Raw genomic sequence first — 17,116 nt, 5'->3', positions numbered from 1 at the left:
GCTAAGGCGCCAGCCACATACACCTGAGCTGGCGGGTTCGAATCCAGCCTGGGCCCGCCAAACAACAATGACGGCTGCAGCCAAAAAAATAGCTGGGCATTGTGGCAGGCACCAGTAGTCCCAGTGACTTTGGAGGCAGAGGCAAGAGAATTGCCTGAGCCCAGGAGTTGGAGGTTGCTGTGAGCTGTGATGCCATGGCACTCTACCCAGGGTGACAGCTTGAGGCTCTGTCTCAAAAAAAAAGAATAAAAATAGGGCGGCGCCTGTGGCTCAAAGGAGTAGGGTGCCGGCCACATATACCGGAGGTGGCAGATTTAAACCTGGCTCCAGCCAAAAACTGCCAAAAAAAAGAAAAGTAATATATATTTATATATGTATGTATATGTATGTGTGTGTATATGTACACACACATATATATTTTGAGACAGAGTCTCACTTTGTCACCCTTGGTAGAGTGCCATGGCGTCACAGCTCACAGCAACCTCCAACTCCTGAGCTTAGGTGATTCTCTTGCCTCAGCCTCCCTAGTAGCTGGGACTACAGGCGCCCCCCACAATGCCCAGCTATTTTTCTGTTGGACTACTGTGCAACAAATACGGAGCCAAAAAAAAGAATGGTTTGTTTTTTTTTGCAGTTTTTGGCCGGGACTGGGTTTGATCCCACCACCTCTGGCATATGGGGCTGGCGCTCTCCTCCTTTAAGCCACAGGTGCTGCCCCGAGAAAATATTTTTAAATGCATTAACTCTATAGGTCCAAATAACCACTAATGTGCAGGTTAAAATAGAATTCTGCTAAGTAAATATGAAAGCAGAAATTAGAATTATGGCACCTTTTGCATCAGAAATGAGATTTTAAATGTGAACTGCTTCTCTGCCCATTTAGCCAAGTAAATGCTTGAGTGGATGAACAATGTCAACATTTAAGACAGTGACGCCAGAGGGGCATGTCAGGTCTCAAGTACAGGTAGGGCAGAAGATCCACATTTAAAGCACCCTGGTGCCTGAGGAAAGCAGCAGTGACACTGAGTCCGGGAAGGGCAGTATGGGACACGGATTGTTACCAGCTGCAAATACACCTATCATATTAATATATTATGGACACAGTGGGGGCAGAGAGGCGGAAGGCTGTTTGTTGGGCAGGGGGAGGGTTCTTGACCTTCAGTTAAATAGGATACAATGTTGTACACAGAGGTCCACAGTAGCCATTTGAGGCAGGAGGAATAAATGGTTTTCTTTTTGAAAGTAAAATGGCTTTTATGGTCATATCACAAAATTCACTTAAAACTTCATGTGCAAGAACTGACAACTCACCTCATCTTTCTCATTTTTCAGGAGCTGATGTAAATTCCTGTTCTTGCATTGTAACTGTCTATCTCTTTCCTGAAGCCCAATCATTTCCCTCCTGGAGGTTTCCAGTTGTTCCTAAAACAGTCATATGCAATTTTGATTAAAATTAACATAAGATTCAGAATTAACTTATCTCATGAAAGGTCAATAACAAGAAGTTATATATACTAGTGTTTATTAGTCAAAATTGAAGTTTAGTGCACTTCAAATATTTGTTTATTTATTTTTATTTTTTTTGGAGACAGAGTCTCACTATGTCACCCGCAGTAGAGTGCCCTAGCACCACAGCACACAGCAACCTCAAACTCTTAAGTGATTCTCTTGCCTCAGTTTCCCAAGTAGCTGGGACTACAGGAACCCGCCACAATGCCCAGCTAATTTTTTGTTGTTGTTGTTGTTGTTACTGCAGCTGTTGTTGTTTTTTAGCTGGTCTGAGCTGGATTTGAACCTGCTAACTTTTGGTGTATGTGGCTGGCACTGTAACACTGTGCTATGGGCTCTGAGCTGCACCTCAAATATTTAAAGCAATTACTATAAATCTTGACTAAAAAACACTTAAATTTACATATCAAATATTAACTTAAATACCACAGCAGATTTTATATGTAAACACACAAGGTCTTTAGAACAGTTCCCTGGCAGAGCTCTTCTCTTACTCCATAGTGCTGCTGCCGAATATTTTTAAACTTTCTAGCACTTTTTAACATGTCTACAGCACACTTTCGGGTATCTCCTCAGGTACAGCAACATCATCATCCTTTAAGAGTTAATCTGGCTTTGAGAAAGAGCCAAACTCGATTCAGAACTAAGTCTGAAGACGAATTCAGAGCTAACACTGGGAAAAGTGTTAACACTTCAAGCCAGAGAGGGGGACGACTGCCCCACTCCAGTTCTCCAGGGCGGGCGGGCTGCAAACGGAAGCAAATCAGAAAGCAGCAACATTCTATACATCAAGGTAGCAGGTAACAGCCCTGTGAAAAATGTTTCCTTTTATCAGAGAAAAGTTTATTAAGCCATTTTTCTCGGGTCTCTTCTAGAGCTCCAGGGACTTCCGGGAGTGAGGAGTCATCTGGCCTGTGCTTTAGCTCCCCCAGCAATAGACGCCACGAGAATTAACTAGTGCAGCCTCTCATGGTACGGATCTTAAACCGAGCATCTACTTTATTAAGCAGGATTGAATGGAAGGGGAATCCTTACTTTATTTTCCTCAGAGCACAAATACTTTCTAATCCATCCTTCTTCACATTCCCCAAGTCAACAAACAGTTTCCAGCATTACCGTCTCCAAGACACCGCAGGTGTCAGGGAGCAGCACAACTCACTTGTGCAAATCACATTACAAGTTCACTTTACTCAACATTATTAAACCAGCGGGCTCCAGATGCTTAAAATTTATTTGATAAAGCCTGTTAAATAATTATAGTATTGACGCATAGAGTAATGGCACGGAGATAGAGATAAGCAATCTCTACCTTCAGTTTGGTGTAGCAGTTCTGTAGATGGTCCATGTCACTGCCCAGCTTCAGATTCTGGGTCTCCACGTTTTCCTGAGCTAGAAGGTTCTTCCGCTGAAGTACAAGCAGCTCATTCATACAATTTAAAACAGCTACTACGTTTAATTCTCTCTTTGTCTCTTTACCTTTGGAGTCTTCATATAATGAAGGAAAACCGAAAGTAGTCAATTCCTGGTAGGAGAAAATGTGTTTTAAAAGTTGGTCACTGTGGGGGAGGTGCTGGTCAAAGGATAGAAACTTTCAGTTCGATAGGAAGAAGAGGTTCCACAAATCTGCTGTACAACATGACGACTACAGCTTACAATGTATTGAATTCTTAAAATTGCTAAGAGTAGACTTTGTGTTCTGGTCATAAAAATAAGCATGTGAGGTATACATATTTCAAAACATGTTATACATGATTAATTATAATTTTCATTGATCAATTAAAAATTAAAATAAAAAGTTGCTTTTTAAAAAATACAGTTGAACCACCACAGCTGACCACGTCCCTGCCCTGACCACCTCCTTAAGCTGGCCTAATTTTCACAGATTGGATATGCACGGGAGGCCTAGTTCCTAGTGTGGACCACCTCTGTATGCTGACCAGTTTGTTACAGTCCCTTAGGTAGTCAACTTACAGAGGTTCTTCTGTAGTTGGATGTAGCACAACTTAATAGAAAAACACAAGATAGAAACAGTTTCTAAGAAAAATAGAAAACCATCCGGAGATAGTTCATGAATAGTAAATATCCCCAAGGACAAAGAATTGAAGAGATCTGGGCTCTATGATCTAAGTGCAAAGCACTTAGGTTCCTGCCTCAGCAAGATCAGGGCTGGACTCTGAGAGGAGCCGCCCCTGGAATAAGGGGGAGGCCAGCCTGCTCCCAACAGAAAAGTTAACTTGTATCTACACCAGAGGATCATCAAGATTTCTACATAAGGAAATACTTGTGTCTGACCCAAATTTGCTTGTAACTTTGACATATTCTATTATATAACCTGATTCGTGCCATTGCTTTTTACAAAAACCCATTACCTGATCAAGATAGGAAATACTTTGTTCAATATTCTCTTCTGTGCAGAAGGCACTGAAAAAACTGTGCACATTTTTTGATAAAGGGATTGAAGAACATAGCACTTGCTGTGAGTATAGACTTGATGGAGACATCTTTGTTTCTGAGGTATATTGAGAGATATTTTTGCTTTCTGAAAGAATCAATGAAAGACACTTACATAAATAATTCATAAAAATGTGTGTAAAGCCAACATAATCGCTATTACCAAAGGTTCCAAATTACACGTGTGTGTTTACAAATACTTAACTATTTTCAAATTAGGAAAAAGTCATTTTCTATCATTATTTGATAGAATAACAAAAATTAGGAAATTAGGAAAAGTCATTTTCAGTCATTATTTCTATCTTTGCCAAAAAGATAGAAATAAAGTGTTCTCTGTTGGCATAAGAGGCAAATACACCGTCTTAACACACAGTATTTTAGGTTTATTAAAAAAATAACAGACAAAACCCACTTGTTTGTGCCATTCAAAATTTATGTGATTAAAGGAATAAATCAGAGAACCACACTGAAGTAGCCGGTAAACCTATTTCAAATGCATAACAATTTCCCTTGAAAATAATATCCATCAAGTAACCTACCATCCAACCAAAGCATTAACCTCACTAACACATGGCACATTCTCAACTCCCCTTGAAAAATTTTACTGAAGATGAAAAGTGGGTACTTTATAAACTTTTATGTCTCTAGACGCATCTTCGATATTTGTAGTAATTGTATTTCCTTTGAGAAGTTCACCTTTATATACTGCTTTAGTTTATAATTATTTAGACCTGAGGTTACCTGAAGACAGACCTGGATCTGTAACAGTCATCCAATCTCCCATAGCAATCTCTAGAGCCAGGATACCTGAGGAACCAGTTCAGCAGCAATAAGTTCAGTCTGGCTGCTGTCACTCTTCTATGTAGCCATCTCCTTAAAAAGCAAATTATAGAACAACAGCATCTGATTTAAAATATGAACACCAATACATAACCAAAGCGTAGGAATCAACTTTCTGTGCCCCAAATAGAAGGATTCTGCAATATGTATTCTCGTGTACAGATAATGGTCATGGTAGAGTTCAAGATAATTATATACATAAAATAAAATATGTTAAGGATCAAGGTTAAAGGTTTACAGAGGTTTACCAAGTTCTACTGAGGCATCTGCATTACTTCATTACAGGACACAACGATCTACGGCACTGGACTAATATTTCTCTATTCCATCTTTAAAAATAAAGTACAGTTCTTATTTATGAAGATGAGAAGATGAAATACTTGTTCTTGATCAGCATACTCATTTTCTGTTAGTTTTTATCAGCTATATTTGTAAATGTTTTCTCTTAAATTATAATTCTCAGTGTTGGCACAGATGTAGAAAAATGAATACTCTAGACTGCACAATTTATACTTTTACCACCAAGCAATCTGGCAAGATGCATCAAAAAAATCTTAAAAATGGAAATGTGTTTTGACCCTGAAATTCCACTTCTAAAATGTTATCTGAATAAAATTATTCTTGATAATTCTGATATTATAGTCTCAAAAAATCAGAAATAACTTACAAGTTCCACCACTGAAGACTGAGTAAATTAATGATACATTTATGTAACACAGAGTGCTGGGCAGGCTCTGAACACAACTGTGCAAAATTAGGGTAAATAACAAGCACGTAAAAGGCCAGAAATACAAAGGAATAAAGTGAACTAAGTAGAAGATACTTTTCTACCATTCATGTTTTTAATTTTTTATAGAGATAATGGAAGATAAATATTTTTCCATCGTAAGCAAGCTCTGGACAGCTACCACAAATCGTGCCCAAAGGGAAAGCTGGTCCTGTGTTAACAGATCTTTGAATTTTGTAAAAGCAGTTGGAATTCTGGCAAGTTCTAAATGTTAGCAGCTAATTTAAAAACATTAACTCGAAGCAAGTTATCCTGTGGGAGAGGGAATGGCTGGAGAGGGATAAGAGCACCTTGTGCTGCCACCAGGAATGTCCTCAGTCTTGATGTGGGAGGTGGTTATGGTGGCACACACATCAGCTCAATTCATCAGGGTGTACGATTAAGATACGCACACTGGACAGATGGGTGCATTTCAGACACATCGTGTAATGAGCCAAATACGTCTTTAGGCCAGATCGGACTGTGGATCCACAGTTCACACAATACCCCTTGTTCTGAATATTTAAGAATGTGGGAAAATATTTCTGATATCAAGTTAGATGAAAATTTTTATTCATTCAATAAATACTGAGCTCCCACCATGTGCCACGCATTTCTCTAGGCACAGGGAGGCTTTACTCTCAAGAAGTTTGCATTCTGAGGTGGGTAGGCGCAAGCAGTAAATTATAACACTCAAGAGTGCAGAGAGCTGTACAGAAAATAACAGGGCAATATGTGGGAGTTTTAGTGCAGCCTGTTTTGATTAGTTAGGACGGTTACAAGAGACAGTGAAGTCTGAACTGAGCCCTAAATGACCTGGAGCCAGACACGAGATCATCAGTGACCCGAGCAAGTTAACACTGAGGAAACTGCAGGTACAAAGACCTAAAATGGCATGAACTAGGAGATTAAGTATGAAAACACAAAGAAGGCCAGTGTGTCTGAAGCACAGTGAGGCAAGAGGGTAGAAGCTGGATGTTCCTCTAAACTGCAATGAAAAGCCACTGGAGAGTTTCAGACAGGAAAGTAACATCATTTCCTTCATGCTTTTAGAAAGATCACGTTGGTGACTCTGAACAGACTGTAGGTGGACGACAGTAAGGGCTGAAGACGCCCAGGGGTAACTATAGCTCTAACATAGAAGCAGAAACAGGTGGATGAATTAGGGATGTGTTCTGGAGACGGAGCCTTCAGGACTCAAAGATGGACTGAATTGGATGATGATTCCGAGGTCCCAGGGCAGCATGTAACATGATAATGCAGGTGATGCTGGGTGTCATACTATCAAAGCATGTTATGCTGTCACACACACACACAGGCTATCCAGTCTGGCACTCATCTTTTGCCTATTTTCTACTCATGATTTGGTAAGGAAGGGCTCTCCCAAGTATCTTGCACTCTCCATTGTGATTAAATGGGTGTCTTCAAGCAACAGGATGAGGAGGACAGAAGCTGAGTCTGTACCAAGACACTGTCTCTACTTCTGGCTTTCAGAGATAGTCACTGTCAGTGAAACAGGATCCAAAGACAATAAATCCATCAACAGCTCTGCTTTGGGTAAATTCCTTAACCTCTCTGAGCCCTGGTTTCCTCTCTGATAAATTACCATGGCACTTCTAAGTTTCCCCTGAGCCCTAAGTGAGAAAATGCAGCTCTGAGCACAAGGCCTGGCCTATGGGCCACACACCATCAGGGCTAGTCGGCGCATCTAGAGTGTCTGGTATAGATGGCAGGATTCTAAAACTTGTAGGAAAACACACCAACGCTCTTAATAAAAGTTAGACACAGATCTGTAGAGCACCTAGAGACAGATATCCTCATAGAAACATTCGGCAGCATTAGGAGAGCATTATTATCCTCATTAGGCAGCGGGCTAAGTTTTTGTAATCAACAGGCTGTGTGGAGGAACGCGATCACAAGCAAGCAGTAATATGCATCTTCCAGGTCTCCTGAGCTCTTTTGTTAAACTATTGGTAAATAAGACCCAATGGTGCACTGTCTTTCCTCCTCATACAGAAAGATGAAAGGGCTGTCCCTTACACAGCCCTTCTTTAAAACCATAACTTAAGTCAGTTACACTTTGTGAATTTTGCTCCCCAGTGTCCACAGGTTTAGGGGGTGAATCGATCCCTGTCTCACTAACGAACAAAGCCTGTAAAATACTCAGGTCTAGTCCAACGTTCACAATGAAAACCAAAACTCCATTTTGAAGTCCCACGAAACAAAGAACAGTGTATGATTTCATGCAACCTAAAAGTTCCCACAAATCCTTTTTCTGTTCAATGATGCACCAAATTATACACTGTGAGATTTGTGATAGAGTTACCCAACTAGTTTTTCCAAGAAAGGAGACTGAAGACTTTCCTATCAGTACAATCCCTCAGACCAAGAAGCTAATTTAAGCAAAGTATTGTATTCTAGCTCAGTCAGAGCTACAGCTCCATTGTGGAAGGCTGCAAAGTATTTTCTTACAAAGATGTGAAATCAATGGTAATTTCAAAAGCAGAAAATGTAACTGAAGCAACTCTGATTTGCATAAATTTAATACTCTCACAAACTCATTTCAACTAGAAGGCTTCAAATTCAGCTAAGAAGTTCATTACAAACCTGGTGCTGGACACAGGTTCATATTAATCAAGTCACAGCAAAACATCACACAGTGAACACGATTACCCATGAAGAGTCATACGCGAACAAATTTAGTTATGCTCGTATTGTTACTATAGTTTCATTAGGAGGAAAAAGTTAACAGCCAATTGCATTTTGGTTCAAGTAATCTGTAACATTTAATTCTCTCTATATACCATTGGTTAGGGTAGCTGCCATATTGCAACATAGATCAAATTCACGAGTGAATTTCATGAGCAAAATTTAAAGATTTAAGAATTTATTTATCAGGCAGTACCCATAGCTCAGTAGGCAGGGCACTGGCCACATACATGGAGGCTGGTGGGCTGGAATGGGGCCCCAGTCAGCTAAAACAATAATGACAACTGCAACAACAACAACAACAAAAAAAACAGCCAGGTGCTGTGGCAGGCATCTGTAGTCCCAGCTACTGAGGCAAGAGAATCTCTTAAACCCAAGAGTTGGAGGTTGCTGTGAGCTGTGACACCACTACACTCTACCCAGGGCAACATAGTGAGACTCTGTCTCAAAAAAAAAAAAAAAAAAGAGAGAGAGAGAGAAAAGAATTTATCTATCTTATAAAAGTCATCTAAGATTGCTGGGGAACAGTCTTGAAATACATCAAAACTATAAAGTAATTCATAAATAAGAATTCTCTTACCCTTCTCAACATCACAGAGACACAGTTTGTTCACTACTGCTAGGTAAACATGTACACAGCCATCTAATAAACTTCCTTGCTCAAAGTACTTTGTAACATACATGCCAATCAAATAGTTCACATGCTGTAATAGGAAATCTCACTAGTTGCAGTAAAATTGTAATAATTTCAGTAAAAATACCATCTTACCACTTTGAAGAAGTACTTTGAACTACTTTGCCTTCCCTGTACGGTGCCATGGCTTGCAAAGTACCAAGCAAGGGTACTCTGGTCTTTTCTGGGTAAAATGGTAATACAGAGCTCAAGAATTTTTTTTTTTTTTTAAACTTTTCTGTTTTATTTATTTATTTATTTTTGAGACAGAGTTTCAAGCTGCCGCCCTGGGTAATGCTGAGGTGTCACAGTTCACAGCAACTTCCAACTCTTGGGGGTTAAGTGATTCTCTTACCTCAGCCTCCCAAGTAGCGGGGACTACATTCAGGTGCCTGCCACAACACCCAGCTATTTTTTGGTTGAAGTTGTCGGTGGGCCCGGGCTGCCAAACCTGCCAGCCCTAGCTGCTGAGCTACAGGCAATGACCCAGAGCTCAAGAATTATCTAGTAGCATTTTCTAGGTTAGAATCTGGACAGAAAACTGGAAGTAGAAAGACATCTGAACTTAACACGATTATGTCCTTTCTGAAAGAAAATGAAGATATCAAATTTCATAAATCTATCATTTTTCATGCCAAGGTTTTTCTGTACTAAGTCAGGAAACCAGGGCTCAGAGAGGTCAGCAAGATTGCCCATGGCCATGAGAGGTGCAAAAGGTGAGTCAATACATCAGAAAAAAGTATTAGTATAGATTCCCATTTCTTCTGAACCCCCAAATCTCTAACACATCCACATACTGAAAGAGAGCGAAGCAGAAACACAGTATTTTGATTACAAGATTTCCTTCACAAAGGACACTTTTTTTTTCCCCCCAGGTTTGGCCAGGGCTGGGGTTGAACCTGCCACCTCCAGCCAATGGGGTCAGCACCTTACTCCTTTGAGCCCCACAAAGGGACACTATTTTAGGTGTTCTTTTGAAGTACATTTGAAATTCCCAACTTGAGAAGGTGCAGCTGTCTACTAATCAGAATTCCCAAATTTTAGTCAAGGGTCAAAGCTTTCCTTTTTACAGGAACATAGTAAGTTTATACCATCTGGATTTCTAAATGTGGTATACAATTTCTCCCAAATAGCTAACTAAATTCTTTGCTAAAAAATCGCACAATGTTATAGTTACCAAATCGGTAAGAAAATAAAATTGTTGGCTCAGCGCCTGTGGCTCAAGCATGGCCAAGGCGCCAGCCACATACACCTAAGGTGGTGGGTTCAAATCCACCTGGGCCCGCCAAACAACAATGATGGCTGCAACCAAAAAAAAAGTAGTGCGTTGTGGCGGGCGCCTGTGGTCCCAGCTACTTGGGAGGCGGAGGCAGGAGACTCGCTTGAGCCCAGGAGTTGGAGGTTGCTGTGAGCTGTGATGCCACAGCACTCTACTGAGGGGGATAGCTTGAGGCTCTGTCTCAAAAAAAAAAGAAAAGAAAATTGTTAAAACAATTTTTAAACATTAGTCTTCTCTTACAGATTTCGTCATAAAACTTACGAACTTAGTTATCAGTCAACTTTACACAGATAAAGTCTCAAAAACTAAACATATTGTGATTTATTAAAATAGCTATACAACCTTCTTCTGTAATTTTGTTCCATAAGACAGCTATACCGCTTTCTACTATAAGTTTGCTCCAAGGGAAACTATAGTTTTTAATTCCATTTCAAATATCTCTGCTAGCCTAAAAAAAAAAAAAAAACAACAACATTCAAATGTGTGTATCGGTATAGAAATCACTAAATTCAATCTCTAAAAGATTTTTGTAAATTTAAAATCTAAATTATTTTGTCTGAGTGGTGTAATTTAATAATATAGGTATCTTCCACAGAGTAAACTCTTCCTTATAAATTTTAACATATACATATGGGACTCAAAGTTGGGCAGTGACCAGGTGCCTTCTTGAGGATTTACGGCTGGAAATGCAGCCCCCACAACACACACAGACGACAAACTCTTTCCACACGTCTAGCGTCCATTGCACAGATGCATGAGTGCTCCTGAGCAAGGGGAACACCATCTGCAGTGACTCACACCCTGCTCCATCAGGGCATGTCCATGGGGACATCCGTGGGAATCCGGCCCACTTTCCCCCAGCTGTTGTCAAGAGTACGGAGTACAGGCAGGAAGGCAAAGGTGGACTCTTCCCTGGCTTAATCAATAATCCAACCTTGGTAGGAGAACAAAAACAAGAGACTGACTTTTATTTATAACCATTAAGACTCCCTTCAAAAAAAAAAAAATTCTTTTTTTTTTTTAGAGATAGTATGTATTGCCCTCAGTGGAGTGCTGTTGGCGTCACAGCTCACAGCAACCTCCAGGTCCTGGGCTTAGGTGATTCTCTTGCCTCAGCCTCCCGGGTAGCTGGGACTACAGGCACCGGCGACAGCACCTGGCTATTTTACTGTTGTAGTTTGGCCAGGGCCGGATTTGAACCCACCACCCTTGGTATATGGGGCCAGCGCCCTAGCAGCTGAGCCACAGGTGCCGTCCCCCTCCCCCCCCCAAAAAATATCCTTAATCTATCAACTTTCTAGAAGTCAAACAACTAAGAAGGTTCAACCTTGAACCAGTCATAACTTCTTTGGTTTTCAGTTTCATCTGTAAAATGAGAGGTCCAATTAGATGATCTTTAAGCAATTTTCAGTTCTATTATCTATGATTTTTACATTTCTTGAGGACCCAACTGAAATTGAGTACGTCTACTTATATTAAAATTATTTCTTCTTTACATTTTCGTAACAGAATGTGCACACATTGTCTTTACAACTCAGTGTTTGGCAAACAAGATTTATACCTAATTTTAACAATAGCAAAGAGCATTCACTTGGAAACATTTTAAGCATTTACATATATTAACGTAGTGTTATGATGATCCAAATAAATGTTTTCCACGTTACAGATGAGGAAACCAAAGCCCCATTTTCTTGACTTAGGATACAGGGCTAGGACATGATAAAGCCAAGGTTCCATGCTGGTAGTTTAGTACCCTTAACCATTACCATCTTGATGACAGGAGGGTGAGGCAGGGGGAGTATACAACATTTGAGCTGCTTTTTCAAACTAAACAGATATTCTTTTCTTTATCACCTCACCTTGACATTAAATTATAATAAGATAATAATTATTCTAATTGAATGGCTGGAATGGGAACTGTATAAAAGCAGACAAAATACTAAAGCTGTAGCAATACAAAAAAAATTTTTTTTTGAAGAATCCACTGAAATTACCAAGCTTTCCCCCAACTGCCATCCCCTTCTCTTTGTGCTTCCAGCACATTTCACATTAACTGCATTACAGCACAGGTCCAATGGAAAATGAAACTTCTCTCGCACTACCTGAGCTCCTGGTCGGCCGGCTTGCCATATACTCTTTGTACCCCACCTTGGTATGAGGTACCATCACTGACCCAATCCAGTTTGCCAAATAAATGTCCAACTCAGTTCAAGGATATATCTGTGTAAGGTGTGCCACGGTAATATTAGGATAGACAAGTCGTAACACTCCAGCCATGCTGCAACTTAGAAGGGCTTTCAATCTAATCTTGATTGGTGCTGGCTCAGAGAAGCAGCAAGGTGATGCTCCCTTTAGAAGTGCAAAGGGAGACAGTCTGGGTTATAGTTTCGGGAGAATCTACAATGCCACCCATTTACAAAGGATCTATGGACCTGCAGTTAAGAATTCCTGTACTAGCTAATTATGTGAAACTGCAGGATAGAAGGTGACAGACTCTGAGCAGCCGCTGAGTGCCAGATGTGGCTCATCAGCTACGTCATGTAAGCCTTACAATGACCCTAGAAAGAAGCAGACACAACACTATTTCACTGACCGAAGAAACTCAGGTCAGAGATTAGGTCACTTACCCACAGTTACAAACCTGGAAGGTAGGAATAGAAACACAGCTATTTAACCTGGAAGTTAAGACTAAACACTAGCTATGATTCCAATTCTCATAGACAACGGTGTCTTCCTGACATTCAACAAACATCCTGAGCAAGGGATTTAAATCCACTAAGCCTATCTTCTCACTACGTAATAAAACAGCACGGCTGATGATGGGCCGTAGCTACAGAGGACTTCTCAAATACCATCTTGCTTTCATACTTTAGGTCTTATGTAAAGGATATCCCTAAAGTTCGGATATAGAATAGAAGGAATAATGTTGAAGATGCCATCTTTTAGGCAAGAAAGCATGACCAGATTACAATTAACCGACAAACACCAAACTCAAGACAGATAAAAAGAAATGCAACCACCAACACCCACCTTGAATTACAAGTATCTACTGGCCACTCATTAGACCCTGCATATGATTTTAAAATCATATCTAGTTCTGCAATTCTTTTTATTTTTAGTGCTACAATTCTCTTAGAACAGTATGTTTTCTACCAATCTCCTTCAGATTTGATGTTTCCAAAATAAGTTCCACTTGCAGCACCCTGGCACAATAATTTTTCTGTGCTCACTGTAATACCTTTTCACTTTTTCATCTCAAACTGGTTTTTACAAAAAGCACCCATTATTTTTATAAAATAAAAAAATATATTTAAAGAGATATTATTTTAAAAAATAGAGAGATTATTGCAAACCGAGCAATGACTGGTCAGGGGCTGGCTGGGTGACTCAGCCAGTGACAGGGACGGTGAAGAAGAGATATATATTGGAGAGGTGGGACTGAGGGAAGAGTGACAGGTACACGAAAGAGGCACCTACTCTCTCTAAAAACCTGCCACTGGTAGTAGAGATAATGGTGTCATTTAGATAAATAGAACAGAGGAGTGAGATTGGCAAAACTGGGCTGGGTAAATGCGTGGAGGTGGTGAGTTCAGTGTAGAACTTACTGGGGTTGGGGGTGCCCTCATGAGACATTCAAAGGGGCCTGGGGATCAAAAGGCACCAGAGCAGACTGAGGAGTCAGCAGCATCTGTGTGGTAGTTGAATCCAAAAAGAAAAAAGGGCAGAGGAAAGAGCCCCGGAGGACATCAACTTGGGTGAGTGGTGCAGACACTTAAGATTGTGGAGGGACAGGTTAAGATTGTTCTGATTAACTGGGTGCAGTTTAATTTCAAGTTAAGAATTTATTTGGGGGCCAGGTGTGGTGATTCATAACCTGTAATCCTAGCACTCCAGGAGGCTGAGGTGGGAGGATCCTAGAGGTCAAGAGTTTGAGCCCAGCCTGAGCAAAGCAAGACCCCATCTCTAATGAAAATAGAAAAATGAGCTGGATGTGGTGGCGGGCGCCTGTATCCCAGGTCCTCAGGAGGCTGAGGCAGGAGGATCTCTTGAGCCCAGGAGTTTGAGGTTGCTGTGAGCTAGGCTGAGGCCATGGCACTCTAGGCTGGGCAACAGAGTGAGACTCTGTCCCAAAACAAAACAAAAAAACCCCTCACTTATTTTTGTTAATCTGAAAGACAACTTAGTATTCCCTCATCTCAGAATGCTACACTGCTAAAGCCTGACATTTCTTACACCTCTGATGACCCTGCATTGTGTTATTTCTCCCACTGAACCGCAGGTTGCTTGAAAGTGGGGTTGCATCTTATTTTTCTCTCTAGGCCTCCAGTATGTAAAAGTACTTAACTTTTAAAGAGGGGTTTCTTGTATGAATAATTATTCCTGCTTTTCTAAAGTTTGGGGGGCTTCTGTAAAATGTTTTTCAAGTCTAACTGCTGTGCAGGGCTGCTGGCTTTCAGATAATACTTGAATAGTGTGTGTTCAAATTACTGTTTTGGGTGGATAGTCTTCTAAAGTAAAATCAAATAAAATTCCCCTAAATAAAACCTTTTAAAGGTTCCCTTTCATCTGCTGGTCAATGTTCATAGCACTGTTCTCCAATGGTATTGCTAACGCAACCCCACCTGGGTCCAGCTCTGCTAAACCACCTACAATTCCTCTCAACTGCAGTCTACAGACTGCACCAGCTGCCTGGTGAGCTGCTCCTGTCAACACACAGCTGAAATTCTCCTTCCTAAAGCCTTTCAATATTTGCATTATTTTAATTGGCTCTCCCTTACTACACTGTAAATTTCCTAGATGCAAATTTCTCAAGGCAATACTCAGCCTTTTATCCTCAGGTCTGGTAAGCAGTAGTTTACTAAGTGTTTTATTAATAAATGTTTATTGGAAGAATAAATTATTAAAGTATAATTCGGTAAATCACTTCGTACTTTATAAAACAACATTGGCCAACCGTCACAAGGCATACTTCTGGGTTGTCATGAATGTGCTTCTCTAGTCTAGCTCATCCTGTGAACTCAGGAATTCAACCTAACTTGTACCTTCATTATCAGCTAATCATATCATCATTACTGAGACACAAAACAAACCCACATGGTATCCAAACCTCTTTCTGTCATGAGCGTATCATCAGATCAATCAAGCATGTCCATAGTTACAGTGAAAAGATATGAAAAAACTTTTTAAAAGCGTGCCAACTGAAGCATATGAAATGATTTAAAGCAGGCAATTCTGGGGCAGTGTCTTCTCATGCCATGCCTAGGTGCATACTCCACAGAAGGCACTCGTACGGCTACTTTATAAAACCTGGGCCACAGCTGACTGTGGCAAAGGGGCAGTCTCCATCAGGTACCAGGAGACAGATCCCAGCATAAAATCTGGGGTTGAGCTGGACTTGAACCCTCTGGCAAACAACGTGAGCTGTAACATTTCAGTTTTTTCATCTATCTGCCTCAGCATGTTTGAACATAACGCGCTTTAACAAGTCCTGTCACAAGGCACAATGTGAGCAGATCGCTGCATTTCATCCTAGAATAACTAAGCCTTCGCAGTTATCTTCCAGTCACTTCACCCATGTTACCTAATCCAAGGGCTTTATTATCTTCACTGTACAGATGGAAAAAGAGAAAGAAGGGTACAAAATGACTCCGCTGAAAAGGCCGGGACAGGCACTAAAAGAGACTACAATTTTAACTACCAGTTCCTAACCCTATTCTCAAGGAACCATATCGTTTGAGAAACTTTCATTGACAGCAGGCAGAACAGAGTGTGGAATCAGTTATTAGCTTCTCTTACATGTTTGCATGAGCAGCCTAAATTTCCTACGCCTAATAGGACAGCTCTAAGATAAGGGATCAGATGGAGTAAATTGTGCCAACTGGATCCAAGTTCATAACTCTACCTCTAATTTCCAAATTTCAGGACAGCTTGACCTAAACCTTAAAGGAATTTTTCTCTCTAGATCTGTTTCTTTGCAAATTTTATTCAGTCTCCTAAATATGTTAAGTCACACAGACCTTTCCAGTTCTGGATTAAGTTACAAGGTTGCCAGAATTTTCCTCTACTCCACAAGTAAGCCAACCCTCCCTCTAGACCCTAGGCCTAGACTCTAATCTGAATTCTTAGGGGAGTGCAGCAAGTTGAAGAAGTCCCCATCATTCTGAACCGCCCTCCCAGGAGTACCTCTTCCAACCTTTAACTTATTACAGGGCCCAGAAAAGGGAAATCTCAAGGCTCTCAGATTCAACAAGAACTTTATCAGTTTTGCTGGTGATGACAGTTTGGCATTCATAATTATGGACTATGGACCTGAAATGACCTATAATCTGAAGACACCCATATTGTACGTGCTGAGAGCAAATTATTAAGCAGATTTCTTTAGGCCCAAGCGATGTGACTAAAGTGGGCGATTAACATAGCCTCAAAAGGGGTGCAGGGAGCTCACAACCTTTTACTGTAGTTGACTGTAAAATTCTAAACCAAAGTATTTTCACACATGCCTGCCTCTTGGATGATGTAAGTTCTTCCCCGAGAATTGTAATTAGACCACTATCGCGGTTCTCTCCCTCTGCAGCGGTCACGGGCCACCCAGTAACTCATTTTAACGACTGCCTCTGGCCGCTGGAGCTAACAGATCGCCGCACCCCGCGCGCCCCCCAGCCTCTGCAAGGAAGACACTGCAGACCCAAACTGGCCATGCCCGCCTCCCTCACGCCTCGGCGCCGCTCGTCATTCCACACCAGGTTCCACCCTCGCTCCATCCCGCGGAGGATTTGGGGACCCCTGGGCCGGAGCCCTGCCCTGGGCGCAGCGCCACACGGACGCCAGCAGGAGCGGTCCGCGAGCCCGCACCTACCTCCCACCTCCTCCTGAGGCGCGGCCCGAGTCA

General features: G+C 41.2%; 1 protein-coding gene across 4 annotated transcripts in view; it reads right to left on the bottom strand.

The window, feature by feature from the left end:
• SSX2IP (SSX family member 2 interacting protein) overlaps positions 1 to 17,116 on the bottom strand; it is a 34,690-nt gene that overhangs the window by 17,170 nt on the left and 404 nt on the right. For 2 of the 4 annotated variants that reach the window (XM_003784191.3, XM_012801763.2), the window contains exons 2-5: positions 4,702 to 4,833; positions 3,879 to 4,048; positions 2,819 to 3,031; positions 1,312 to 1,422 (exon numbers count right to left, since the gene is read on the bottom strand). In XM_003784191.3, the coding sequence (XP_003784239.1) occupies positions 1,312 to 1,422; positions 2,819 to 3,031; positions 3,879 to 4,048; positions 4,702 to 4,744 (537 nt within the window). In that variant the 5' untranslated portion in view covers positions 4,745 to 4,833. Of the gene's footprint in view, positions 1 to 1,311; positions 1,423 to 2,818; positions 3,032 to 3,878; positions 4,049 to 4,701; positions 5,068 to 17,116 lie in introns of those variants that run through there. The other 2 variants (XM_023509850.1, XM_023509849.1) reach the window with 2 other exon arrangements.

This window comes from Otolemur garnettii, unplaced genomic scaffold (assembly GCF_000181295.1).
Source record: "Otolemur garnettii isolate 467f Iridium unplaced genomic scaffold, OtoGar3 scaffold00010, whole genome shotgun sequence".
NCBI lineage: Eukaryota > Metazoa > Chordata > Mammalia > Primates > Galagidae > Otolemur > Otolemur garnettii.
The sequence above is the reverse complement of the archived record's forward strand: the minus strand, read 5'-3'. Positions and strand labels throughout refer to the sequence as shown.